General features: G+C 38.0%; 1 protein-coding gene and 1 long non-coding RNA gene across 28 annotated transcripts in view; one reads left to right on the forward strand and one right to left on the reverse strand.

Moving 5' to 3' along the window:
* LOC146401481 (uncharacterized) overlaps window positions 1-27333 on the forward strand; it is a 366756-nt gene that overhangs the window by 95508 nt on the left and 243915 nt on the right. The gene's annotated exons all lie outside the window — the stretch shown is intronic.
* The window catches only part of TSBP1 (testis expressed basic protein 1), a 66259-nt gene that overhangs the window by 23989 nt on the left and 14937 nt on the right, over window positions 1-27333 (reverse strand). For 4 of the 24 annotated variants that reach the window (XR_014809163.1, XM_084966889.1, XM_084966893.1 and 1 more), the window contains exons 10-24: window positions 21788-21808; window positions 18627-18665; window positions 18061-18081; window positions 16005-16025; window positions 15249-15269; window positions 14482-14502; window positions 13807-13827; window positions 10030-10050; window positions 9481-9501; window positions 6614-6634; window positions 5016-5039; window positions 4362-4385; window positions 4047-4070; window positions 737-757; window positions 122-142 (exon numbers count right to left, since the gene is read on the reverse strand). Coding sequence is in view for 11 of the 24 variants with exons in the window: in XM_084966889.1 (XP_084823015.1) it covers window positions 122-142; window positions 737-757; window positions 4047-4070; window positions 4362-4385; window positions 5016-5039; window positions 6614-6634; window positions 9481-9501; window positions 10030-10050; window positions 13807-13827; window positions 14482-14502; window positions 15249-15269; window positions 16005-16025; window positions 18061-18081; window positions 18627-18665; window positions 21788-21808 (342 nt within the window). In the remaining 13 variants the exon portion in view is untranslated. Of the gene's footprint in view, window positions 1-121; window positions 143-736; window positions 758-4046; window positions 4146-4183; window positions 4220-4361; window positions 4386-5015; window positions 5040-6602; window positions 6635-9480; window positions 9502-9968; window positions 10051-13806; window positions 13828-14481; window positions 14503-15248; window positions 15270-16004; window positions 16026-18060; window positions 18082-18626; window positions 18688-21787; window positions 21809-27333 lie in introns of those variants that run through there. The other 20 variants (XM_084966887.1, XM_084966891.1, XM_084966892.1 and 17 more) reach the window with 16 other exon arrangements.

Consider the following 27333-nt stretch of genomic DNA (forward strand, 5'->3'; position numbering starts at 1 on the left):
GTAATGTGGAAGCAAATGAGTATGAGAAAAATGATTCTCAATCTTTTTTGCTGTTAAAATAGAAACATCTAAGCTCAGAAAAAGGTCTCACATATGAGAGGTTGAGAAGTAAACAACTTACTTGAGGTTCTTTGTGAAATCACTAAAAAAAAAAAAAAGAAATTCATGTAATTTTTCTTAAGTAGGAAAAACATTGTATTAGGTAATATATTCTGCCTGTCTGAGAGGGAAGAACTTGCTTGGGACTAGAAAGAAAGCATCCCAAATGGCCCTAAAGTGAGGTTGCAATGCAAACATAGATATAAGAAGTGATGGTGTAATGAAGAAGTCCAAGCAGGGTTTCCTTAAAAGCCTTTTTCATTTATTGGACTTGAACAACTTTGGGTATAGTAGCAGGTAAAGACCACTAGATTTTTCTGTTTCCTTTGAATAGCAATGTATTTTTTGAGGAAACACTCAAGTCTGTCTCCATTTAAACATCATTTTGGACTTCCTTTCTCTCTCAGCAATTCTGCCTACTTCTGTTTTTTCATAATATTCAGTTTTTTTGTTGACAAATGCTTTTTTTACTCCTTCTCATCAGTATTGTCTTAAATTATTTATAATGTAGAGGAAGCTGAGTAATAAGGAAGCAAGAGAGCAAAGAGAAAGTTAAATCACTTTAACAGAACAAAGTCTCTCAGACTTTGAAAAAGACCAGGGAGAACCAAAGTAGAGAAACAGATGTAATACTTACTTATGGGTGCCAGAGGCAGACCTACAAAAAACAAATTAGATATCAGTGTATATTTATTTGAAAAGAACACGTTTCTTTTTAAGGAGGTATATTTGTGTAGGGGAGAAGTTTGCCACATAGCTCTGTGTTTAAATGAAGATTTTATGGCTTTGTATTCTTTTTTTTTTGTATTTTATTTTTTTTGAAATTTTATTTTTATTTTTTTTTACGGAATAAAATACACATATTTAAACACAGTTACATTCACACAGATTATTATATCATGGATCTTAAGAAACAGATTAAGTGACTCCCTCTGGAGAAGTGGAATGGAAAATATGCTGAGACAAATAGGAAATTTATTCTATACTTTATCCCATTTTGTATGGCTTTCATCTTTACTATTTAGTATTATCTATTACATTTCAATTTTTCTTTAAAAATTAGCATTATATTAAAATTGTATATACTATGCAAGTAAAATTTATAAAGAAGGAAGCCTTATATACCATTAAATGTTTTATATAGCATAATAAAAAGAATAACTTAACTGGTAAGAATAACAAAAATAATACACCCTCTGAAAATAAGTAAAATATAAAATGCATAAGTTGGTTAAAAAACAGTGTAACTATATAAATATGTCCTCACAATTTGTTACATCTTATTGATTCCTTCAATATAGGCATTACACCATTCTAGGTAATGTGATAAGCAAGACATTATAGACCTTACATTGTACCATGGAGAGAAATGGTTATTAATAATACAATTGTAGAACTGTATTATTTAATTGTACAGTTGCATTATTTAATTATAATTGTCATAAATTCTTTGATGGAGAGGAAATCAGAATCAGATCTAAGAAGACTTCAGCATTCCAAGGATGTTAAATGACCCCCTTCATGGTGGATTATGCACTTTTTTACTATGAGATATATTTCTTCTCCAGAGATTCCTTGTTTGTGTATCAATTGTAGATTTTTGGTTTGCAGTTATTCTGAAGTTTTGATATGAGTCTATATGTCTATGAGATTGTTTTAAGTTGTTGTTCTCTTAATTGCAAGTTCATCTCCAGTGTCCCGCATTTGTACCCACCTTTTCTCATGGTTTCTGATTTTGGTGGTATAATTGTGCATGGATGATTTCGTATCTTTACTGTATATATAACTTCACTGGTGAGCCTTGTCATTTGTGGAATTGTTATTTCCTGTTGCTGTCTTTTCTGCCTAGAGAAGTTCCTTTAGTATTTGTTGTAAGGCTGGTTTAGTGTTGCTGAATCCTCTCAACTTTTGCTTATCTGTGAAGGTTTTGATTTCTCCTTCAAATCTGAATGAGAGCCTTGCTGGATACAGCAATCTTGGTTGGAGGTTTTTTCCTTTCATCACGTGAAGTATATCATGCCACTCCCTTCTGGCCTGCAGAGTTTCTGCTGAAAAATCTGCAGATAACCTTATTGGGGTTCCCTTGTATGTTATGTGTTTCTTTTCCCTAGCTGCTTTCAAGATTTTCTCTTTGTCTTTAATTTTGGTCAGTTTGATTAATATGTGTCTCAGTGTATTCCTCCTTGGGTTTATTTTATATGGTACTCGTTGTGTTTCCTGGATTTGAATGAGCAGTTCCTTTCCCATGTTAGGGAAGTTTTCAGCTATTATCTCTTGGAATGTTTTTTCTGTCCCCTTCTCTCTCTTTCCTCCTTCTGGCACCCCTCTAATATGGATGTTGGTGCATTTAACATTGTCCCAGGGTTCTCTGAGACTCTCTTCATTTGCTTTCAATCTTTTTTCTCTTTTCTGTTCCACATCCGTAATTTCCACTAATCTGTTCTTCACCTAACTTATTCGTTCTGCCTCCTGTATTCTGCTGGTGGTGGCTTCTAATGAATCTTTTATTTCAGTTATTGTATTTTGCATCTCTTCTTGCTTAAGTTTTATATCTTGTATCTCTTTGCTCAGTGTTTCCTGTAAGTTATCCATCTTTGCCTTCAGTTTATTTCCAATGTCTTGAATCATCTTCAGCATCAACAGTCTAAAGTCTTTTTCCTGGAGGCTGAGAATCTCCTGATCACTTAGCTGATTTTCTGTTTTTTTTTCCTTTCTCCCTCATCTGAGTTATAGTTCTCTGCCTTTTCATTTTTATAGGTTTTTGGTGTGGTGACCTTTTTATAGATAATAGAGTTGTAGCCTCTTTTACTTCTGGTGTCCGCTGATTCCTATCCCTCTGGTGGGTGGGGCTTTGTCTCTGGATGAGATTAGAGGTGGCTGTGTGCCTGGGGGGTCTTTGGGCAGCCTGTTTACTGATGGGTGGGGCTGTCATCCCACATAGATTGTTGTTTGGCCTGGGGCTTCTCAGTATTGACTGATGGGCAGGGCCAGATTTTCCCAAAATGGCCACCTCCAGAGAAAGGCACACTGATGAATATTCCCAAGAGCTTTGCTTCCAATGTCCTTTCCCCACAAGAAGCCACATTCACCCTTGCTTTCCCAGGAGGTCCTCCAAGAACTGCAGTCAGGTTTGACCCAGATTCCTATGGAGACTTTGCTTTGCACTGGGACCCAGTGCACGTAAAAGTCTGTGTGCACCTTTTAAGAATGGGGGTCTCCGTTTCCCCCAGTCCTGTGGATCTCCTGCACACAAGCCCCACTGGCCTTCAATGCCAGATGCTCCAGGGGCTCTTTCTACCAGTGCCAGATCCCCACATTCGAGGGTTTGATGTGGGGCTCACTCCTGTAGGTGAGTTTCTGTGAACCAGTTAGTTTTCAGTCTGTGGAGCTTCCCACTCTGGAGGTATGGGGTTGTTTATATCATGAAATCGCCCCTTCTACCTCTTGATGTGTCCTCCTCTTTTTCTTCAGGAGTAGGATATCTTTTTTAAGGTTTCCGGTCCATTTGGGTGGAGATTGCTCAGGCTTTAGTTTTGAATATTGTTGTTTTTAGGAGAGAAGTTGAGCTCCAGTCCTTCTATTCTGCCATCTTAATCCTCTCTGCTCATGACTTTGTATTCTTGGGCAAGGATGTGGTCTCAGTTTCTTATCCTTTACCAAAAAGTCAGTGAAGTCATACTGGGGATTAAATGGCATAACTTAAAACATTTATATAGTTCTTATCACATAGGAGATGCAACGTAAATATATGTTTGCAATTAAGTAAATGTAAGTTGGCTTCACAGGGAGAAAAGCTTGGTGACCGGAAGGCAAAGGGATTTGAGAGCTGTGAGTCTCAGGTTGCTACACAAGAGTTAGAAATGAGAATAGCAGGGACAGTTCCCTTGGCTTTGCAGAGAACAGTAACAACAACAACAGAAAACAGTTGAAAAACAGGCTAAACTTACCTTTGGGCATTGAAGGTGGAGCATCTGAAAGACAGAAAAATATCTTCACAACCCTTTTCTCTGCCACTATATTTCCCTCTGCTTTTTAGAAAGTTCCTTCTTGGTAGGCCATTATAACAATAAGAAAAAAATGTTACCTTTGGACTTTATTTTTAAGTCAGTGGGATTTGAACCTTCCAAAAAAAAAATTGAATTTTGACCACGGGAAGGTAAAGTGGTTAAGGAAGCATGTACTCCATGCCCAGAAATCCCAGTACAGCTGAGGAAAAGAGAGGTAATAGGACCCCACAGTAGAAGAAACATGAAATGACTTACTGAGGGCTTGTGGAACTGATCCAGCTGGAAAACAGAACAGAGGAAGTTGTTATTTTTCTTCTCTTTGCCTCCATTCACTTTGTTTTCCAGTTTGAGAAGTCCTTTGTAATATGTCATCTTTAACTGCTGGGAAACTTCCCTCTCTGCTCTTTTTTATGTAAATCAGTAGAATTTGTTTTTTTTTTCCCATAAAATTATTAAAAAGCTGAAAGGATTATTGGCAATGTGAATGCAAGGAAATAGGAACTTCTAGCCCCTAAAATCCTTATATACTCAGGGGAATTTTTCTCCAAAGGTATCTTGGAGTTCAAATGTGGAGAAACAGATTAGGTAGGGCAGGAGGTCTAAATGAAAATTGTGTTAGAAACTTCTTATCCTCTCCTTTTTCTCCCATCACTTTTTCCTTTTCTGTAGATAGTCTCTTGCTGGTCTAAGCAAAACTTTTTTCTCCCCTCTTCATATTTATGTAATTAGTAGTGTCAGAACTTTCCAATACATCATTAATAACCTGGAGGGATTTTGATAATTTGGTAGCAAGAGGTAGAGCTGTATCTCAGGCCCTCTGTATCCCAATATGGGCAAATAAAGAATTTTGGACCTCACAGAAATCAGCTAAATCCTATGGCAGACAATCAAATGAATACACAGACTTACTGATTGCGTGAGGAGTTGATCCCACTGAAAAGCAAACAGGAATTTTTTTATTCTCCTCTTCATGTTTACTCTTCTATTCATTTTTTCTATTGGTAAATTTCCTAGTAATATAGCTGCTTGAAAAGCTTTTCTGGGAGTTCCCGTCGTGGCGCAGTGGTTAACGAATCCGACTAGGAACCATGAGGTTGCGGGTTCGATCCCTGGCCTTGCTCAGTGGGTTAACGATCCGGCGTTGCCGTGAGCTGTGCTGGCTGTGCTGTAGGTTGCAGATGCGGCTCGGATCCTGCGTTGCTGTGGCTCTGGCGTAGGCCGGTGGCTACAGCTCCGATTCGACCCCAGGCCTGGGAACCTCCATGTGCCGCGGGAGTGGCCCAAAGAAATAGCAAAAAGACAAAAAAAAAAAAAAAAAGTTTTTTTGCTCATAGATATTTGAACTTTCCAGAAAACTTATAATCAACTGGTGGGACACTGGTTAATAGAGAAGCAAAAGGGAAAAATGAGTTTCAAATTCCTGTACTAGAACTCAAGTTCCAGTAGACATTGCTGCTGGATTTTGTTAAGTGTACAGTAGAAAGACAAATAGCTTACTACTTTTAATTTGTATAGATGGCCCTGGTGGGAAACAGCAATTTTATTTATATCTTTTTCTCCTGTTCATTTTTCCCTTTTGTACAGAAAGTCCCTAATTGACAATCTTTAGATCCATGGAGAACCTTTTTTCTTTGCTCTTTAATTTTCACGTGACTCACTGAAGATTTTAGAAACTTATATAACCCAGTGGAATTCTAGTGGAAAGTAATGGAAAAATAAGGGGTCAAGGAAATAGGAGCTTTCAGCTATTGCAATCCCAATAGAGATGGATAAATTTTGGTTCAAGTAGATCTGTTAGATACTGCTGGAGACAATTGAGTGCCACTGCAAAGTGAGATAGGCAAACTTACTGGATGATCCTGTAGCTGAAAAACAAAGAGAAATCAGTGTGGAAAGTCTGGTGAAATAAGAACTAGTTTTCCAGCTACTGTTCTGAGAGAGATTATCTGAAATATCCATGGAGAAGAATCAAACCCTTGTAGGTGTTCTAGTGCACTGTGGTGGGGAATACAATTGCCATGTCATGTCTTGTGGGATTCTGCCTCCTGCTTGGTCTGGGAGGCTGCAGGAAAAAGATGATCTATCGCTTCCCTTTTTGCAGTGGCTGGTCAACTGCTTAAAATCCTACTGGGAGTTGGTAATTTAAACTGTGATGCCTTCACTTTTCTCCTCCTTATTTCTACTATCTGGCATAAGGTCTCATTCACTCACATAAATATACTCCCTCCTTTGCTGACAAGTCACAATAAACTTCAGATAGTTTCTTCTGATTTAAAATATAATGTAATATATGTATATCTTATATATATTTATATATAATATACAGTACATTATATATTTTGGATTATAAAGTGGGGTTTGTATTCCCTTCATTTATTCATTTATTCTTGGGGGGAGGTGCAACTAAATAGTGGAATAAGCAAAAGCCGGGGAAGCATAAATTTCTCTACCCAGACCTTGCAGGAAGCTGAAGGTAGCTATTGTGTAAGAATAGGCATGGAACTTACTGATCATTTCTGAAGTTTCAGCTAGTGGAAAAATGGAAGGAAAAAAAGGAGGAATCAGTGTTACAGAACCAAGAGGGCTTAAAAAGAGTAACAGTAGAGAGGATGAAGGGGCCTCTGAAACCTTCCTGTTAGCTCAGTGCACTGTCTGGGCTTAAGCACCCACCCCCGTGCTTTGTATCCTCAGGGCTGCATCCTCTGTTTGGGGCAGAAGAGAGGCCATCCTTTCCATTCCTGTCAGGTCTAGTAAATGTTTGAAACATTTCTAGAAGTTTGTAAGGTCTTAAATTTGTACTCTATGCACTTTTGCAATATTTGTTTTCACTAGTCTCTTTTCTACCTATCATTTTAATTGATTTAAAAAGTTTTCTTCCCACTCCTCTTTAGTAGTCCCATTTGGAGCACTTATTTTTGTTAATTAAAAAATTAATCAGTGAATTTTATAATTTTTTTCAAATCACCTGTAATTTAGGGGAAAGTTAGGAAGGAATAAATATATCAATATAATTCATTTATATATTACTATATATTTAAAGGTGTTTACACATAGGGGAGAGGGAATTAAGCAGGGAAGAAAAGAAGGGGAAGGGAACCCACGTGTCTATATAGATTCTCTGGCACATGGTGACTATTATGGGAGTTTAGGCCAGATGGACCCCTTCCTTCAGCCACAGTGAGATCCTCCGAGGTGAATTAATTTACGGCTTTTCCCTTATAAGAATAATGAGAACTTTTAAGTCTTGGTGATAATCAAAAGTACTTAGAAAGGCAGACGATTTAGGGGAATAGTTACTAACTGATGGCTCATATCCATCCACAAGAAGAAGCATATTTAGAATCAGCATTTAGGGCAGGCACCATCCAGTTTCAGGGGGCATAGTATGATTGTGTGGGAGACTGCCTGCCATCTCCACATTTTGAGTTACTTTTTCTAAGCTATCTTACAGGCCTATAAACTCCACAGCACCAGAGATCAACCACATCTTTCTCTCTCTTATTCATAACTTTATACCCATTGCTCAGCTCGGTTTCTGTTACGTGGTAGGAGCTCAGCTAGTTGAAGGAATGTCTGAGTACTCCTGGCTTGCCTTCTGATTTCCTCTTATTTGGCTTAAACTTTGGGATGCTATTGCTTAATTTGTAGACTCAATTTTCAACATGGGATTGGTTTTGACACTCTAGACTTTTTTTTTTTTTTTTTCTTTTTAGGGCCATACCTGCAGCATATGGAGATTCCCAGGCTAGGGGTTGAATTGGAGCTACAGCTGCCAGCCTACACCACAGCCACAGCAACACAGGATCCGGGCTGAGTCTGCGACTTACGCCACAACTCACGGCAATGCTGGATCCTTAACCCACTGAGCAAGGTCAGGGTCAAACCCATAATCTCATGGTTACTAATCAGATTCGTTTCCATTGCACCACAAGGGGAACTCCACACTCCAGATTTTTTTTTTTTTAAAATTCAGCTTTCATTTTATTAATAATTCCAACACACGGTTTGAGCACTTTACAACTTAGGAAGTGCCTTCACACACATTCTGCATCTGTTTACCCCAAGCTCCCAGTCCCTCCCAGTCCCTCCCCTTCCCCTTTGGCAACCACAAGTCTATTCTCCAAGTCCATGATTTTCTTTTCTGTGGAAAAAGGTTCCTTTGTGTCATAGGTTAGATTCCAGATATAAGTGATATCATATGGTATTTTTCTTTCTCTTTCTGACTTACTTCATTCAGGATGAGAGTCTCTAGTTCCATCCATGTCGCTGCAAATGGTGGCATTATTTTGTTCTTTTTTATGGCTGAGTAGTATTACATTGTGTGTATATACCACATCTTCCTGATCCAATCTGTCAGTGGACATTTGGGTTGATTCCATGTCTTGGCTATAGATTTTGACATTGGCCTTGCCCTCCCTAGTCACAGTTCAAACCTACCTTCCACTTTCTTCTACTCATGGTTGTAGTTGCCTGATAAGTCTGTCAGTTTCTGTAACTGCAGCCCAACTACTGTCATATCCTGTTCCCTAAAGCATATGTGTGTTTGTAGTTGTTTGAGGTGAGAGGGCAGGTTGGGATGTGAAGAAAGAACTTGGGAAAAAAGACTGGGGGACTCAGGCAGACTAGATCTTGAGAGTATTCCTTGGTAGACTTCCCCCAGGAAACTGGAAGAAACCTGGTAAAACTTTGGAATATTTAAATTTGTCTTTTTCCCTTCTTTTATATTTATTTTAAAATTTTGCCTTCCTTTTCTCATTTTCCCTGCATTGTCCCCATTACCTTTGAGTAGGGCCTTTATTAACTACAAAGCACTTCAGAACTGGAAAGTTAGCCTTATTTTTCTTTCTCTGTTACATTAGAAAATTTTATATATTTTCATATAAGTCATTATGAACATTAGTGAGGAAATTTTCATACTGTTTTTCTATATAAAATAACCCTGGAAAAATTCTCAGCAGGTAGAAACTGAGAAGTATGACTACATGTCTAAAACTACCATCCTGGAGTTCCTGTTGTGGCTCGGTGGTTAACAAATCTGACTAGGAACCATGAGGTCGTGGATTTGATCCCTGGCCTTGCTCAGTGGGTTAAGGACCCGGTGTTGCCATGAGCTGTGCTGTAGGTCGCAGACGTGGCTTGGATCTGGTGTTGCTGTGGCTCTGGCAACACCAGAGCTGGCAGCTATAGCTCCAATTAGACCCCTAGCCTGGGAAACTCCATAAGCCGTGGGTGTGGCCCTAAAGGACAAAAAACAAAAAACAAAAAACTGCAACCATCCTTATGGCAATAGATACATTTAAGACAGGGAATAGGCCCTCTAGACATTATAGGCAATCAAAGAACACCAGAGGAAAGAAACAGATAAGGGACTTACCACTGGATCCAGGATATTGTACTAAAAATAGAAATAAAGTTAAATTACTCTGGTTGTTGAACATGAAAAGAACATGTACTATTGATTTTTTTTTTTTTCTCAAAGGAGAGCAGTGAAAATGTTTCCCAGGAATTACTGAATCCCAACCTCAGAATTAGATATTTTTAACTGCATTACTCCTGGACTCTAAGGATCAGATCTTCCTCTAGGAGACTTGTAACCCTGTTTTAGTTGGAAAGATAACCATTTCATTGTTGTAGTCCACTACACGTGTTCAAGGCGAAATCTTAAATGTATTCTTTTCCCTCCATTTTCCCTTATCTTCTTTCTTTCACATCATTTTTTGTTTCACTCTCTCAGACATCTTTCCCTTATCTTCTTACACATTTGTTGTATCCTCCCCCACATTTTTTCTGTTGCATCTTTGCTTTGGAACAGTCTTCCAATGATTATTGACAAACCACAATCATCACTATTAGAATTATCACTATTACCACTGTTATAAATTTGTGTAATATAAAAGAGTTGATAAACACACAGATGACTTACCAATAGGTCCTGGAGTTTGTACTAAAAAGAAATCCAAATTGATATATTAGTATGGGTGTTCAGATGAAGAATTTTTACTAATTTTATTCTAGAGATGGGACTTTGGGAGGTAGAGTAAGAGAGAAGTTATATCAGTAATGAGAACATCAGGGAGCTATGTTAACTATAGAGCAAAAAGGATATTAAAATATACTGTAATACTTCAGCTTGAGTGAGAATCTCTCTAGGATCATTGTTATCCTAGGAGATATCAGAGAACAGTGAAACTTTGTACTTGTCTTTCCTGTCAGTAACAGGAAGATGCTACTTTTTAAAGGGATCATCCTGTACTAAAATACTTCTGACCAAACAGTATGGTCTAAGGGTAGCTATAAGGGTAGGAAGGTATGGATCTAGTCTCCTCACAGCTTCCAGTTTATTGAGGACTGAGAGAGTCAAATACTGTGTGATTAGTTTTAGTGTCTGTGGGCAAAGGGTCAAGAAAGCCCTCAGTTTTTAATGAGAATTTGATCTCCAGTTGATTTTCTAGCTCTGATCCTTTAGTGACCTGATAAATATTGTAAATTTTTATATTACTTGGCAACGTTCTTTTTACATAAGGATGGTCCTTGAACAGTAAACTGCACTTGAACTGGGAGAACTATATTTATTTGTTTATTTAATTGGCTGCACTCACAGCATACAAGAATTCCTGGGCCAGGGACTGAACCCAAGCCACATTAATAACCTGAGCCACTGCAGTGACAACACTGGATTCTTAACTGCTAGGCCACTAAAGAACTCCTGGGAGAATGATAAATATCTATTAGAAAGCCATAGCTTTGGGCTTCCTTGAATGTAGTGACCATGTATTTGGGCATGTCCTTATGGGATCCATTTAGGTTATATGTAGAGAGTTCTTAGGGGGGATTTTGGCTCCTGGGGTTTCTAAGTCAGGGTAGCTTCCATACTCAGCCTATGGGAGGCCAAAGGGAACAGTTCCTGGATGGGTCTATCGACACCTGCATAGACCACTGTCAGGACTACTGCCTCAGAAGAGGGATGGCTGATGCTGCCCTGCTGGCAAACTGTGCTTTCTGCTTCAGGTCCTACTGGTGCCAGGTGAAGACTGTGGTAATATTGTGAGTCTGCATAATGGAATCTGAAAAGACCATTCCTCCTCCCAGTGGGTATTGCAATATCTCTCTTCTCCATAACCCCTCCCTTCATGGCACTAATGATGGGAGATATTCCAGTTCTGACCCATAAGCCCTAAACCTATAGCTTTGATTTTTTTTCCTTCTGTGTAAAAAAGCTGGGAAGAGGCTTACCAGTTCTGGATATCCTGGGCTATGAGCTATAGACAAGCTAAACATTCAGGTATTTTGCAAAAGTAATTTAATATTTGCTTTGACTGACCTAGAAAAAAGAGCCCTTGATCCTGGAGTAGGACTCCTAGGACACCTGCCTTCCTGGTATAAGGCACTAAATCCTTGGACAGATGATCATTTCAATTTTATTTGGTTTCTTTACTTTTCCCATGTTTTCTCCCCACTTTTCCACTTTTAAATTTGTGGTTTGTTGTACCCTTCCTTTTCTTCTCTTTACCAGCTTTATTCATTTATACTTTCTTCTCCAGTCTGCCAATTTACTTAATCTTTCTTCTTCCACTTTTCTTCCTACATTTTTCCCCTCTTTTTGATTCATATCTTCGTTCTCTCTCTTTTACTGTTTACAATTATTGTACTTTCACCTTCTTTCCTAGAGGCCTTTTTGTCAACCCTGAATTATAACATTAGAAGTTCATTTTATTCATTGTTAATAACCCATTTAAACACCCAATATGGTAGTGGAAAGAAATCAATTAAATCACTGAGCCATACAAAGTAATAAAATAATGCCATTTGCAGCAACATGGATGGACCTAGAGATTATCATACTAGGTGAAGTAAGTCAGACAGAGAAAGACAAACATCATATGATATCACTTATACATGGAATCTAAAAAAAGGATACAGGAGTTCCTGTCGTGATGCAGGGAAAACGAATCCGACTAGGAACCATGAGGTTGTGGGTTCGATCCCTGACCTTGCTCAGTGGGTTAAAGATGTGGCATTGCCTTGAGCTGGGGTGTAGGTCGTAGATGCAGCTTGGATCCTGCGTTGCTGTGGCTGTGCTGTAGGCCAGCAGCTGTGGCTCCGATTAGACCCCTAGCCTGGGAACCTCCATGTGCCATGGGTGTGGCCCTAAAAAAAAGCAAAAAAAAAAAAAAAAGATAAAAAAAGGACACAAATGAACTTATTTGCAGAACCCAAAACAGACTAACAAACATTGAGAAACAACTTATGGTTACCAAAGAGGACAGGTTGAGGGAGGGGATGGATTGGGGGTTTGGGATTGGTATATGGACTCGGTGGTGTATAGAATGGTTGGCTAACAGGGGACCTGCTGTATAGCACAGGCAACTCTACCCAATAGTCTCTGATAATCTATATGGGAAAAGAATCTGAAAAATAATGGATGTGTGTATATATATATAAATAACTGAATCACTTTGTTGTATAGCAAAAATTATTACACTGTAAATAAACTATATTTCAATATAACTTTTTATTTTTTATTTATTTATTTTTTTGTCTTTTTAGCATTGCACCCATGGCATATGGAGGTTCCCAGGCTAGGGGTTTAATTGGAGCTGTAGTTGCTGGCTTATGCCACAGCCATGGATCTGAGCTGCATCTGCAACCTACACCACAGCTCACAGCGATGCCGGATCCTTAACCCACTGAGTGAGACTAGGGATCAAACCCGCAACTTCATGGTTCCTAGTTGGGTTTGTTAACAACTGAGCCACGATGGGAACTCCCCAGTAGAACTTTTTAAAAAAGTTGACTAAAAGTCAGAAAAACTTCAGTTCTAACTTCATTATTAACTAAGCACTTCTCTTATTTTTTTTTTGGAAATGACTCTTTGAGCCTCAGTTTCCTCATCCCTAAAGATGGCTATATAATATCTGCTTTACTTACTGCTATTGGAATGTTCTGTATATCCAAAAAAATAATGCATGTGAGATTTAGAAAAACTGTAAAGAATTATAGTAATCATTCAATGAATGTGACTAGGTACAAATATAGGACTCATATTCATTCTGTCAGATGTATATAGGGAAATTTCAAATCATATTTCTTTAGTTTTATAATTTAAAAAAAATTCTCAGTTTTTGCTAGGAACACTATAATCCACTGTATGAAGCTATGACTGTTTGTTCTTAGTTTTATAAACATGAAATTATGGACAAAGGTATCTTGGAACCTAACCATTATTCATAATGTTTCTATGGAAAAGTACAATAGGGCAAGTTTCTAAAAGTTGGTGAAAATAGAACCTAATTTGTCCTGGAGAGTACTTTTCAAAACAATGAGAAATTAAAAGAAACTTAAATTTTGCATTATTTTACAAAATGAAGATAATCTAATATTGAAAATTTATTTGCACAGAAAATTTCTAATACATATTGGGCCTTTGAAACTAGATTATATATTTGAGTGGGAAGAGCTCAGAAGGAACCCACTCTAGGAGAGTATTTTTTTCACTTTTTATTTCAGCTTCATAGTTAATATCTTTTTATTGCAGAACCTGGGTGAATCCAACCTCTAGGAATTCTGAGTGGGATTATGAGGCAGCAGAAACATTTGATACTGGAGTCTATGGGCATGAGTCATTGAAATAAAGACAGACTGATGTTGTAAGCATTGTAAAGGACCAAAAGGCACTATAATTTGAGACTTAGTGACTTACCAATGGTTTTTTGAGAGAGCTCTAAAAAAATAAAAGAGAAATCAGTAAAAGAATAAAAAAAAAAAAAAGAGAAATCAGTGAAAGAAATCATTAGGTGCTTTCAGGTTCTAGAGACTATAGTTCTCATTTATTTGCTTTTCCTAGTAAGACTATGCACCACTAAACTTCGAGTCAACTGAAGTTGGGTAGTGGGGATGTTGACTTTCTTGCTGGGATATTAAGACAATATGATACATATAAGGGTCTCCTTATCTAATGGATCCACTGAGAGGGTAATTAGCAAAGGTACTAAGTAGAGATTACCCTGTTGGTTCATTAAAACCCCTGTAGAGGATTAGAAAAATCCTTTTCCTAAATTTAAACTTAATTTTCTTCCTTTCTCCTATATTTTCACTTCTTTCCATCTTACTCTGGTTTTAAAAGTCATTTGTGTGATGTTGGAAGCAATGGAAACCTTCTATAAGTGTTTGTCCTCTATAGTTTCTATTTAGCAATGGAATGTACATTCACAGGATCATTGATGACTTGTGGAATGCTAGGTAGAAAAAAACTGAAAGGTCAAGAAAATCTGGACCCCCAATCCCTGAAATCCCAAGATGGAGTCCTGGGAAGGATTCTTAATATACTGCAGGAAATTAAAATCCTCCACAGTGGAAAATTAGACACCAAACTTACTGATAGGTCCCGTAGCTCCAGCTGAGAAGGAGAGAGAGAGACAGAGAGAGAGGGAGAGAGAGAGATGTAATTGTTTCACCACTGTAAAGGAAATACTCATTCTCCAACACTCTAGAGGCAGTGTCATAAATGAAAACCTTAGGAAGATCAAAGGTTGCTTTAAGGGAAATCCTTGGACAGACTTCCTATTGCTTATATTTTCTTCTTATATTTTTCTTTTTTTCCTTCATTCCACTAGGGACGTATTGTTATTTGAAAAGCGAGCCTTCTCTTGTTGATAGCATCAAGACTGTTTCTAGAAAGACCATTTTCTTTTCTTTTCTTTTCTTTCTCTTTTTTTGTCTTGAGGGCCGCCTCTGCGGCATATGGAGATTCCCAGGCTAGGGGTCTAATCGGAGCTGTAGCCACTGGCCTACACCCAGCCACAGCAACGCTGGATCTGAGCCACGTCTGCAGCCTACACCACAGCTCACAGCAACACCAGATCCTTAACCTACCGAGCAAGGCCAGGGATCAAACCTGCAACCTCATGGTTACTAATCAGGTTTGTTAACCACTGAGCCACAATGGGAATTCCCATTTTCTTTTCTATTTTCTTAAGTTATCCCATAGAGTTTACTTTATGCAGAGCTTCTTTGAAAAGTGTGTAGTAGAAATGCCTGGGGAGTTGAGAAACATGGCGTTAAGAAGACAGGGCAGATTGGTCCTTAAGACCCATAGGTCAGAAATAAAAGGAGCCAGAGTAGAAAAACAAATTCAATACTTACGAATAGGTGCTGTGAATTGCACTGAAATACAAAGAGGAGGAAAAACAGTGTGGTTTGCTATTAACTGTGTTCTTATGCCATCAGTATTCTTTTTAAAGAATCTATGAAGCAACTCAACCAGAGGGAAGACTATTACTGCAGCTCTATAGGTAATTTTAACATGGAAGACTCATAACCCACCCACCACATCAAGTCATTCAGCATTTATCTTAAGTGAGAAATCTATGGCAGAAGAGGACATAGAGAACATAGACTGAAGATTTGTAGCTCTTCTCCTTTGCTTTCATCCCTCCTCTCTTTCCCTTTCTCTGTCCACCCATGAAACTCTTTAGGAATAGGTAGATGTCAGTTCCCTTATTTTTTTTTCATTGCCACTTCCTCATTTTTCTTGATCATGTTTATTCTTTTGCCTTCTCCTAAAACTACCTGTTTTTCTTGTAGCTCTTCCCTCAATTTAGGGAAAATCCATAAATAGCTGTTTTGATTATTTTTATCATAGCTTAGAGAATTTTTCCTGGCCATTATTTTAAATATGAATTATTTTGATTTTCCTTGTCTTAAACTCAGTGACAGTTCTGGGTATCTATTTCTGATGGCTTGGGCATCGGGAGGTGTCAGGAGATTCAAATTAAGTCAAGAAGCATGATTGGGAAGGCCTAGAGTTGTAGAAATGGAAATGGCCAGAGGGAGGAGAGGGTTCTCTATTGCATAGAAGACCAAAGAGTGTCAGAATTAGGAAACAGAAAAGGAACTCACTTATTGGTCCAATAGCTCCAGCTAAAATATGGGAAAAATAAGATAGAACTAATTAGAATAGTTCTTTGGCATAGGAGAATACAGTTTGCATTGAAATTATTTCTGTATCACAAATACAGACATCAGGACTAAAATTTCTACTTCACTGGAAAAGCAAATAAAGTTTATTATTCATTCCCCATCTTGAGGACCCCAGTATTACTGAGATCTGATAGCCGAAGCTGCAGGGATGCAGCAGTCAGTTTTCCTTCCCCAATGGGTGTCCTGTTTGAAACTCAGTATATTGCACAGGCTATTTAATTATAAATTGCCTTTCTTCGAAGTGGGCTAATTTGAACTTGTTTATCTAGAATCCTTTGCCTCATCTTCTGAAGGAGACAGTGGGAATTTCTGTCTCTTGTAGGTGACTTTTGTTCCCTTATTCAGTAGAATAACTTGGCCTGAAGTATCTTAGTATCTAAGAGGGAATAGAAACTTCTAGATAGACTCAAGCCATTCATAGGTATGGTTAGTGGGTAAAGGGATTGATGCACTAGATATGCATGCTTAGCAATTCTAGCCTTCTCTTTGTTTCTCTTTCTCTCTCTCTCTCTCTCACACAACCTTTATACCTCTTAGGCTACATGTACTTTTGTGACACCTCCCCAATATTTATCCTTGAAGTTTGACTTTTGATTATTTTAATCTTGTTTCATGTGTATAAATGCTCCAGGAGGAGTAGACACAGGGTATGATTTGCCATGAGCCCTAACCTTCAAATCATTCTTCTTCCTCTTCCCTTCAGGGTTGGCCCTGCACCAGGTGCTCAAGCTCTGAGTATCCTCAGGAGTGATGGATAGAAATGTGTTAAGAAATGAATTAAATCTCATTGTGTTTTATCTTTCTTGTCATTGGCTGTAAGGCTACTTTTTGTGTGGAGAATCTTTAGGGATAGTGGAGCTAGTTAAATTCAGATCAAGTACACTTAACTTTTTATTTCCTTTCTAAGTGCAAAGGGGTCGAAATTCTGTAAAGCAATGGTTCTAAACTTTAATGTGCATACAGATCACTTAAGGATCTTGTGAAAGGCAGATTCTGATTTAGTAGCTCTGAAAATGGGTGTTAGGCTGAGATTCTGCATTTCTCACAAACTCCAAGGTGATGCCAAATGCAGGTCCTCAGAGCCATTTTAAACAGCAAAGTCATAAGGAGCATTTATGTATCACTGTTTCTATTTACATTTTTTTTCATTTTAAAATAAATTGCCTCTTATTTATCCCTCACTCTTTATTCCTTCCCAGTGCTTTTGACAGAAATGTTTGTGGTCATGTCATTTAAAATGCTACCTGGGAGTGCCTGCTGTGGTGCAGTGGAAACAAATCTGACTAGTAGCCATGGGTTTGCAGGTTCAATCTCTGGTCTCGCTCAGTGGGTTAAAGATCTGGCGTTGCTGTGAGCTGTGGTGTAGGTCACAGGCCACTCAGATCCTGCGTTGTTGTGGCTCTGGCGTAGGCCAGCAGCTGTAGCTCTTATTAGATCCCTAGCCTGGGAACCTCCATATGCTGCGAGTATGGTCCTAAAAGAAAAAAAAAATGCTACTTGAATACTTCCAGATTTATTCTGTGTTAATAGTAGGGCATATAAATTCCACACAAACACCAATGAAATTGTGGAGATCTTAGATCAGCCAATTGGGGACTCACTACCCTCTTCTTCTGTGTGTTACTGGGATTTCTAGAAAGAGAACTTCCAACATTTCTAGCACTTGCCTCTACCATTGAATCTCAAGATTTTGATAAAATTAAAAATATTACTTCCTCACAGAAGCACTTAACTTGTTAAGATATTAGAAGGAGAAAAGAATTGAAAGTTTGTGCAGGAGGAATTAAAAACATCCAGATCTGGGGGAAAAATGTAATGTATACATGTAAGGATAACCTGACCCCCTTGCTGTACAGTGGGAAAAAACAAAAAACAAAAAACAAAAAAACATCCAGAGATAGGAGTGTCTTACATATTCTAACAGTGTAGTCATGCAAAACACAGAAGAATTAAAGCACAGAAAAAGGTAACTTACTTATGGGTCCTGCAGTGCCTGCTAAAATATAAATACAAACAAGTATGTTTGGAGAGACCATGACTGAAGAATATACATTTCATGGAGTTTCAGATCAAGCATTTACTACGCAATAGATTTACATGGAAGACAGTGATAAAGCATCCAGTCCCCCCATCTTTTTGTAGGGGACCAATAAGATTATACTCTCTGCAGTTATTTTTCTTGTTCTCAATTTTTACAGTCTTCTTGGTATAAATCCTTCTAATTTGTTTGTTTTTGACAAATGACGCCATCCGATCCCAGAATTTTATTTTACTTGTAATTCATACTTTTTTAATTAACAGAGTTTCTACTTTGCAAAATAAGAAAATCATCATCAATTACTTAGAGGAATTTTGAAATCAGCCTCAAATTCTTCACAGTGGTGAAGAAAAAGGGGAGCAGTAAAATAATGAGTAGTTTTTCTGTTGTTCTCATTTCTTCCATCTTTATATGTCTCCTCAACCCTCTCACTCCAGCTCCCCCATAGTAGACAGTTTATAACAAATAGAAAGGAACTGAGTTGAAAAATAAGGGAAACTTACATAAAAGTTCTGGAGTTGCTTTTAAGCCTTTTATATCACCTATAATGAAAATTGATAAGAACTGTAAGAAACAAATGTTCTTTGTTTAAAGCCAAAAGAGGAGAAAAAAAGGGAGAAATAGAAAACTGACAAATATAATCTCACTTAGATTTAGGCTTTCAGAGAGTATGGACTGTAAGCAACCCCATTCCTTCTTCCCCAGGTGTAAGGTACAATACTCTTGAGGTTAAAGACCCAAGACTAGAGAGTCCTAGCTTTGCTACTTTCTAGCTCTATGGCTGGGTAAGTCTCTAAATCTTTGAAACATTAATTTTTAAGTCTTTGAAATGGAAATTGTATCTCCCATTTTATACTGAAAGGCTACAGTGAAAATTCAAGAATAATGATGGCTAGGAAAGCTAACAGTTCTATTAGAAATGTTATGGAAAGATATATTCAGTGACTGCAAAAGAATGAAATTCTTCTGCAAAGTAGTTAGTTTTCATGCATTTAAGTATTCTCTATTTTACGGTTATTCTACCTTTTCTATTTTCCCCTTTTGTTCCTTATTGTGATCTGGAAAGTTCTGAATGCTGTGACAGGACATAATTATGGGCACTTCACTGTGTTTTTCTGGTTTATTAATCTGTATGATTTTACTCTTAAAAACTCTTCTTTTTGTATTAGTTACTTTATTCCCTTAGTTATATACCCTTTGACGTTTTAGTGAGATTGTCAGCAGTCCCTAACCACTGTTTCTGCCTTGAGAAATAACCAGTCTTACTCTAAGATGTTAAAAGTCTCTTTACTGTACCAAGTGTATGCATGAAATAAATTAATTTCCCCCATAGATTCCAAAGGTTTTGTGTATATTTGAAATTATGACTTGGACTTAGAGCTTATTTTGGTCTTTCATTTTCACGTTCTAGAGATTTACATTGAAATTCTTCCTTCCTGTTCCTTTCCTCTCCACTTTTTCCTCTTTCACCTGTTCAACTCTTTGTTCCTTATGTAATTTTATTTTTCCTTGTTGAACAATGTTTAAGTGCTGAAATCTTACTTTAAAAAATATATTTCGTAGGAAAGTTGAAAAATTTGCAGTTTCTTTTTTAAATTGAAGTACAGTTGATTTACAATATTATATTAGTTTCAGGTATAGGGCATAGTGATTCAGTATTTTTACAGATTATATCCATTAAAAGTTATTGCAAGATAATGGCTATAATTCCTTGTGCTTGTCAATATATTCTGTTTTTTACTTGTATATTTATAACTTTTTTTTTTTGTCTTTTTAGGGCCATACCTATGGCATATGGAGGTTCCCAGGCTAGGGGTCTAATTGGAGCTGCAGTTGCTGGCTTATGCCACAGCCATGGATCTGAGCTGCATCTGCAACCTACACCACAGCTCATGGCGATGCCAGATCCTTAACCCACTGAGTGAGGCCAGGGATTGAACCTGCATCCTCATGGATACTAGTCAGATTCGTTTCCACTGAGCCACAATGGGAACTCCTATAACTGTTTTTATTGTTTGTTTTTTCCTGTTTGGGTTGGGAATAGTAGCTTTTCAGATAAATGATAAGGTCTACTTTAGCACTTTGGAAGGGATGTCAGTTTTTCTAAATGATATAAACTGAAAGTAACATACTGTCATGCTCACTACTAAATAAAGAATTTGAAAAGACAGTTCCTATATATTTAAGATAGATAAGATTTATGAATATTAGCCTACATTAAGAATGACAAATATATTTGAGTTGTAAGATTTACGAATATTAGCCTATATTGAGCATGACAAGTATATTTGAGTTGTATGCTAATTCTGATCAATTAGTAGCAACTCCCTGGAGATGAGAAGAATTTTAGTTTGCATGTGGGCTGAGCAGGAAAGAGAAATATAATCAATTACTAATGTATCTGTGTGAACAGAGGTGGCATATACATATTTTCTATTCCTGACCTAAAGTAATATAGAATAATGAGGACAAAGGAAATGTTTGAACTAAGAGTTTTATGGCCTTGTCCAGGTGAAGACAAATAAGCAGGATAGTGAAAGATATTCACTTATTGACTTTCAGAATGGAGAAGTAGATAACAATTATATATAAGACTTGAGTATCTTGCCAAAACACTAAGTATTGTGTGCTTTTTGATTAAGAATGCAGTTTTGGTGGTTATTCTTTCTAATGAAAATGTCAGAATTAGTTTTCTTAGAGAGAACCAAATTTTCCATACTGGATAGAAATAGAAGTACTGATCATCTTTGTGGGGTCACAGACTTAGTAGCCTTTAGGGGCATAGCAGTTGTCATGAATTGTGAATCTGTTAGTTATAGGGGGTAATGAGGATGCTGGCCATTTGAAAAATGTGCACCCTATCTAAAAACATTCAAGTATGAAATTTAGCAAAACAGTATGGAGGTGCCTCAGAAAACTAAATATGGAACTAACATATGATCCAGCAATCCCACTCTTGGGCATATATCCGAATAAAACTTTCACTGAAAAAGATACATGGATGGAACTAGAGACTCTAGTGATAGGGTTTTACAGTCCTCTTTTCAGCTCAACTTTTAATGATTCATTTAGTCTAAATTCACAAACTGAAGTCCTGTATACCCGAGCCTTTCAGCCTCAACTGATAAAATAAAATATATGATAATGGGAAAGCAAAAAGGCTTAGAATCTTCCTAGAAAAGGGCAGATAAAGGGGACAAGATCTCCAGACACCAAGGGTTCATGGTGGGAAAACAACCAGGAACGTGCTCAGCCAGATCTGGGGACATCTCTGGAAAGGCTTCCCTTTCCCCTCAGCCACACAAGCTGTGAAATTCTCAAGAGCTAACACCATTTATGTCCAATACTGTATTATCTCCATTACAGTCTCATCTTCCTTACTAACTCCTTGCTGTTTACCTTCTTTTACTCTGTTTTTCCAGCAATTCAAGTTTGAAAATGGTTTCTTTTTCCTGCTGACATGTCTTTATGATTAGCCACTTCCTATACCTCTATACTCCTAGTACTTCCTATATATCTGGTTGTTAGGTATTTGGGTTATGTGGCAAAAATAAATTAGAGAAATGTGAAGCTCAAGCTTCCACTGAAGCTTGATTAAATGGGGCTAATGTAACCTTGATTACATGGGACTAAATGTCAGCAGAATTAAAGTAAATGGACTTACCAAAACTTGATTGAGGCAGTGCTAAAAGAAAAAGAAACAAGAATGAGATCTGTGTGTCTCAGGGAAAACTTACATTTCCATTGTTATTATATTAGAAGAAGTTATGGGAAAGAGGGCCACAGTGGGTCACATTCCATTTTCTGTTATCAGTTGCAATGCATTATGGTAGGAAGATGGATACCCGTCTATAGATTGCTTTTTGGGTATAAATGTCAGACTTTGTTTATTCCATCAGTAATACTCTTATGGTAGGGTAAGATTATAAGATCTGTGCAATTGTCCTTTAATTTCTTTTAGAAGAAGAATAGCACTGTTTGGGGCATTGCTAATTTCTTAGTCCATAGAACCTTTTTCTGCCTCCATGTCTTCTTTTATCTCTGATCCCGCTACTTCTGTTCTTTTCCTTTTCCCCTCTGTCTCTCCTCTTTCCCCCCTTTAATTTTCTTTCTCTTTTTTCTCTTTGTCTGAATGATCCTTTGTTGCACCAAATTATTACTACATAACTGCTTCAACAGAAAGTTTCCACTTTCAAAATCATTTGTGTCATATGGGGATGCTGAATAACAAGAAAAATCAGGATGTAACTGAATATTAGAAGATAAAGAGTCAAGGTAGGGAAAGGGGCTTGCTGTCAAAATGAATATTCTACCTTCTTTTCTGGTCACTTGGAAAAGTTGGGCACAGTATTTTTTAAAGATTTAAAACATAAAGCTGATCTTGAAAACTAGAAAGAAAAGTCTCCAAGAATCGTATATCAAGAGGGAACCCACACTTTTGATGGTGAATGAGGCTGGGTTGTCAACACCCAATCAGGAGCAAAATCAAGGCCACAGGCCTTATATGTTGTAAATACCTGGAACTAATGTTCTTATAAGTCTCACAAAAACTCTGTCTGTGAAAATGGCATCATTAATCCCTACCTGTTGATCAGGCAATTTTATGCCAGGAAGCAACTTTTTACATCCAGCCATGGTTGAAAACTGAGTCTTCAGCAATGGTAGAACCCTCAGTGTAAGCTGAGTACAGGTATAGACCCATATTTTAATTCCTCTTGTAGAGAAGAAACTATGCAAGTAGAAAGTATTATGAAGACTATCCAATCTATAAAATCTGTGCAATAATGGGATTATTGCACAACAGAGAGTTTATGAGAAACATTCAAATGATAACTAATGAGCTCACAGACTAAAGTCAAAATACACTTGAGGAAACCTGCTGATGTAAAAGTAGGCCCGACAAATGGGACAACATGTGTAAGAAAGCAATTCAAAAGGAATTTTCAAACAAATGTGTTTCAAATATTCAAATATACTAATGAATAGATAGAATCGATAAAGCAAGGAATAGACTCCATTAATCAGAAGCAGCTATATTTGATAAAGGACAAAATAGAAATAGCAAATGTATGAAATATAGTCATTAAATTATATAAAGTATAAAAATTTAGTTCAGAATAGACTCAACTAAAGAATTAGTGAATGATAAATCTGAGAAAACTCATCAAAAGATCTATCGTAGAGAAATAAAGAGATACTATAGAACTCCTCCTCTCCCCTCCCCCACACGATCACACTCTAATCCCTAGACTCTGTGAGCAGGTTAGGATACATGACAAAAGGGAATTGAGATTGCAAATGGAGTTAATGTTGCTAATCAGTTGATCTTGAAATAGGATGACTGTCCTAGGTGATCTGTGTGGGCCCAGTGTAATCTTACCAGCCTTTCAAAGAGGAAATAGGAGTTTGAAAGGAGTTAGAGAAAGAGGTGTGATGAGGGGAGAAGGCCACAGTGAGGTGAGAGCTTAGCTTACTTTTACTAGCTTTGAAAATGGAGGAAGGGGACCATGAGCCAAGGAATGTGGGTAGTGGCCTCTAGAGGCTGAAAAGCAAGGAAACAGTTTTGCTCCTAGAACTTCCAAAAGGAATGCACCCAAGGTGACACCCTGATTTTAGCCCAGCAAGGCATAAGTCAGATTTCTGACGTACAGAACTATAAAATACTAAATTTGTTTTGTTTTAAGCCATTAAGGCAATTTGTTACAGTAGTGATAGAAAATGAATACAGGAGTTCCCCAGTCGTGGCGCAGTGGTTAACGAATCCGACTAGGAACCATGACGTTGCGAGTTGGGTCCCTGCCCTTGCTCAGTGGGTTAACGATCCGGTGTTGCCGTGAGCTGTGGTGTAGGTTGCAGCCGCGGCTCGGATCCCGCGTTGCTGTGGCTCTGGCATAGGCTGGTGGCTACAGCTCGGATTCGACCCCAGGCCTGGGAACCTCCATATGCCGCAGGGGCGGCCCAAGAAATAGCAAAAAAAAAAAAAAAAAAAAGAAAAAAAAAAAAAAAGAAAATGAATACAACATGATGGTTAGACTATTTCCTCCAAATTCCCTTGTGGTAAGACGTAGCCCATATGATTGTGTTCTAGCTAATCTAATTGAAAGTGATGTGTGAGACAACATCCAGTCTTATTTGTAAAAGACTACCTCTTGGGATCTTTAAGCTTCTCCCCTCCACTCATTTGAGGCAGGCATGATGAACTCAGAAGCCATTAGTTGAAGATGGCAGAGATATAAGATGTACTTGAATGTCTAAGTCATTGCTGAGAGAAGAGTTAACCATTAATCAGGCATATCTGATATTACATAATAACAGAATTTTATGAATAGAATCACTGAAATTTTAGGATTTATTTATTACAAAATCTGGAGTGACTTAATGCAAATAGGAAATACAAAAGAGAAGTCACCTAACCTTAAATTGTGAGGAGAATCTTTATAAATATTTGAAAGTAATTTTAGAAGGAGAGACTTTACTTTTCAGATAGGTGGTTATAAGTATGGGGCTTATTCATAGCAGTTAAGGTTAAGAATTTTCTATAATTAACTTCATTTATCCTGCTTTGGACTCAAGAATTTTCATTTTGTGGACTCATATATTTAATTATAGAAAAGTATAGGAGAATTTAACACTCAGATATATTATAGTTAAAATGTAGACTACCAGGATAAAGAGAAAATCATCAAACTAATAGCATATTCTTATCTTATGGTAAATACCAGAAGAAAATGGAATAAATTTTCAAAGTGTGAGAGAAAATAATTGTTAATTATATACCCAGAAAAACCTCATTAAAGCTTTTTCAGTCATACGAAGGCTTAGAAAAATTTTCACACACACAAAGGGCTTAAAGAACCTTTAAAGGATTGTCTTTGGGCAAGAAGTAAAAGAGGAAAGTTACATGATGAAGCAAACAATCATAAACGGAAAACATGCTAAAACGTTTTTATAAGTCTATGACTATAAAAAGTAAATAAATTTTGTTAAAAATTGTATTATAAAACAACATGGAGGATGTTGAAAGGGAAGTGATCAAATAAAAGGTATTGTCTAGTCTTGAGGAAGAAAAAGATACTGATTAGAGTTTTAAACTAAAATTAAGCAGTATGCATGTTCTGAATGTAAGGATAAATAAAATAAAAGGCACCAAAACAGGTAATGCAAAACAAAAGGAACGAGGAAATTTAACAGTCCAAAAGAAGGTAAGAAAGAAAATTGAAGAGTTCCCGTTGTGGCACAGAGGAAATAAATCTGACTAGTATCCATGAGGATGTGGGTTTGATCCCTGCCCTTGCTCAGTGGATTAAGGACCTGGTGTTTCTGTGAGCTGTGGTGTAATTTTCAGACACTGCTTGGATCCTGTGTTGTTGTGGCTGTAATATAGGCTGGCACCTGTAGCTCTGATTCCACCTCAGCCTGGGAACTTCCACGTACTGCAGGTGTGGCCCTCAAAAGCAAAAAAAAAAAAAAAAAAAAAAAAAGGGAAAGAAAGAAGATTAAAAATGAAAACACAAAACATGCTAAGTAGAAAACACAATATAAATTGGCAAAAGTTAATAAAATATATCAGCAATTTGTAAAATAGACTAAATTTATTTGTTAAGAGACAAAGTTTTACAGTGGATAACCAGAACAAAGTCGAGCAGTATGCTTTTTAAAAAAAGACAGAACTGAGACAAAAACAAGCTCTAAGTTTCAAAATAAAAGAATAAAAAACATATAGCAGGTAAAAACATATTACAACAAAAGTTTTAGAGCAATATTAATATGAGATAATACAGAATTTAGCCAAAAATATTCATGAGGCTATGAATGCACATTGTATTATTATACAACATAGTATTTTAAAAAAGAAGATAGAACAATAATAAACTTATAAATATGTAACGACTATCAAAATATGCAAAGGAAAGGAACAGTATTAAAAAGAAAAATGAGGAGGAGCAAGATGGGGGAGGAGTAAGAGGTTGCACTCACCTTCTCCCACAAACACATCAAAAAACACATCTACATATAAAACTGCTCGCACAGAACATCAACTGAATGCTGGCAGAAGAACTTAAACCTCCAAAAAGGGTAAGAAACTCTTGACATAACTGGGTAGAACAAAAGAAAAAAAGAGAGAGAGAGAAAAGGAATTGGGATGGGACTAGCATTCCCAGGAGGGAGCTGTGAAGGAGAAGAGGAACCTACATCCTGGGAAACCACCTAACGGACTGGGAGATCAGTGGAGACAGAGGGACCTCAAAGTCAGCGAGAAAAGTGTAGCAGCTGGACTGAGAACAGCAAAACAGAGTGAGAGCCACACAGATCATCTGAACCACCCGCCAGGACACCACAGCCTGAGATGCTCTGGTGGGTGCTGAGACTTAGGCTCTGGAGGTCAGTCCCTGGGAGAGGACAGGGTTTGGCGGTGTGGGACAGCCTAAGGGGCTAAGGAGCAGTGTGCCATGGGCGGGGGAATGGTACACAACAGGCTGGGGAGGGGAACACCACAGCAGAGGGAACCCAGGAGACGGTCCAGACCTGCAGGAGAAGCAAGGTGCCATTGTTGGGGAGGGGAGAGGAGGAGGGGCAGATGCTATAGGAAACTCCCTGCACATGTGCATGCCCACAGGCTCTCAGAGGGAGGGGCAGTTCTGGCATAGGCTATGGTCAGTGAGAAGCCTCTTGCTCGTTTAGGGGAGACTGGGCGCTTCTTGTGCAGGCTAGTGGTGGCCAGGCACCTCTTGTGTGGGCTAAGGGCATCAGGGCCTATGTGTGACGTGGTGCCTCTTGCATGATCTATAGGTGTCAGGGACAGACTGCAGCGGTCATCTCAGAGGCCACAGGGAGGTGTGGCTTGCGATCACTGGAGGCCTGTGAGTGGGCTCCACCTGCAACCCCAGTCACCTCAGGGGTTGGCAAAAAATAAAAAAAAAGGGCACTGCAACCAAGACCATACACTATTGCTTTCAGTCCCCTGGGAACATACCTGCCCTGCAGCTGCTACTGCCAAACGTTCTGGGCAATGCCCAGACACTTGGTCACTGTCCCTTCCCAAGACCCTACAACTAGGAGCAGCTGGTGCAGCACCTCCTGCGTGGGCTAAGTGGGACAGGGTGCTTCTTGCATGGTCTGCAGATGGTGGAGGCAAACTGCTGCAGTTATCCCTGATTCCAGAGGTGGGCATGGGGATACTCACTGGGGATAACTGAACAAAAATCACTC

Source organism: Sus scrofa, chromosome 7 (genome assembly GCF_054392235.1).
Source record: "Sus scrofa isolate SSC_HxYL_T2T_F1_AM1 chromosome 7, Sscrofa_HxYL_maternal_Yorkshire_Landrace_v2.0, whole genome shotgun sequence".
Lineage (NCBI taxonomy): Eukaryota > Metazoa > Chordata > Mammalia > Artiodactyla > Suidae > Sus > Sus scrofa.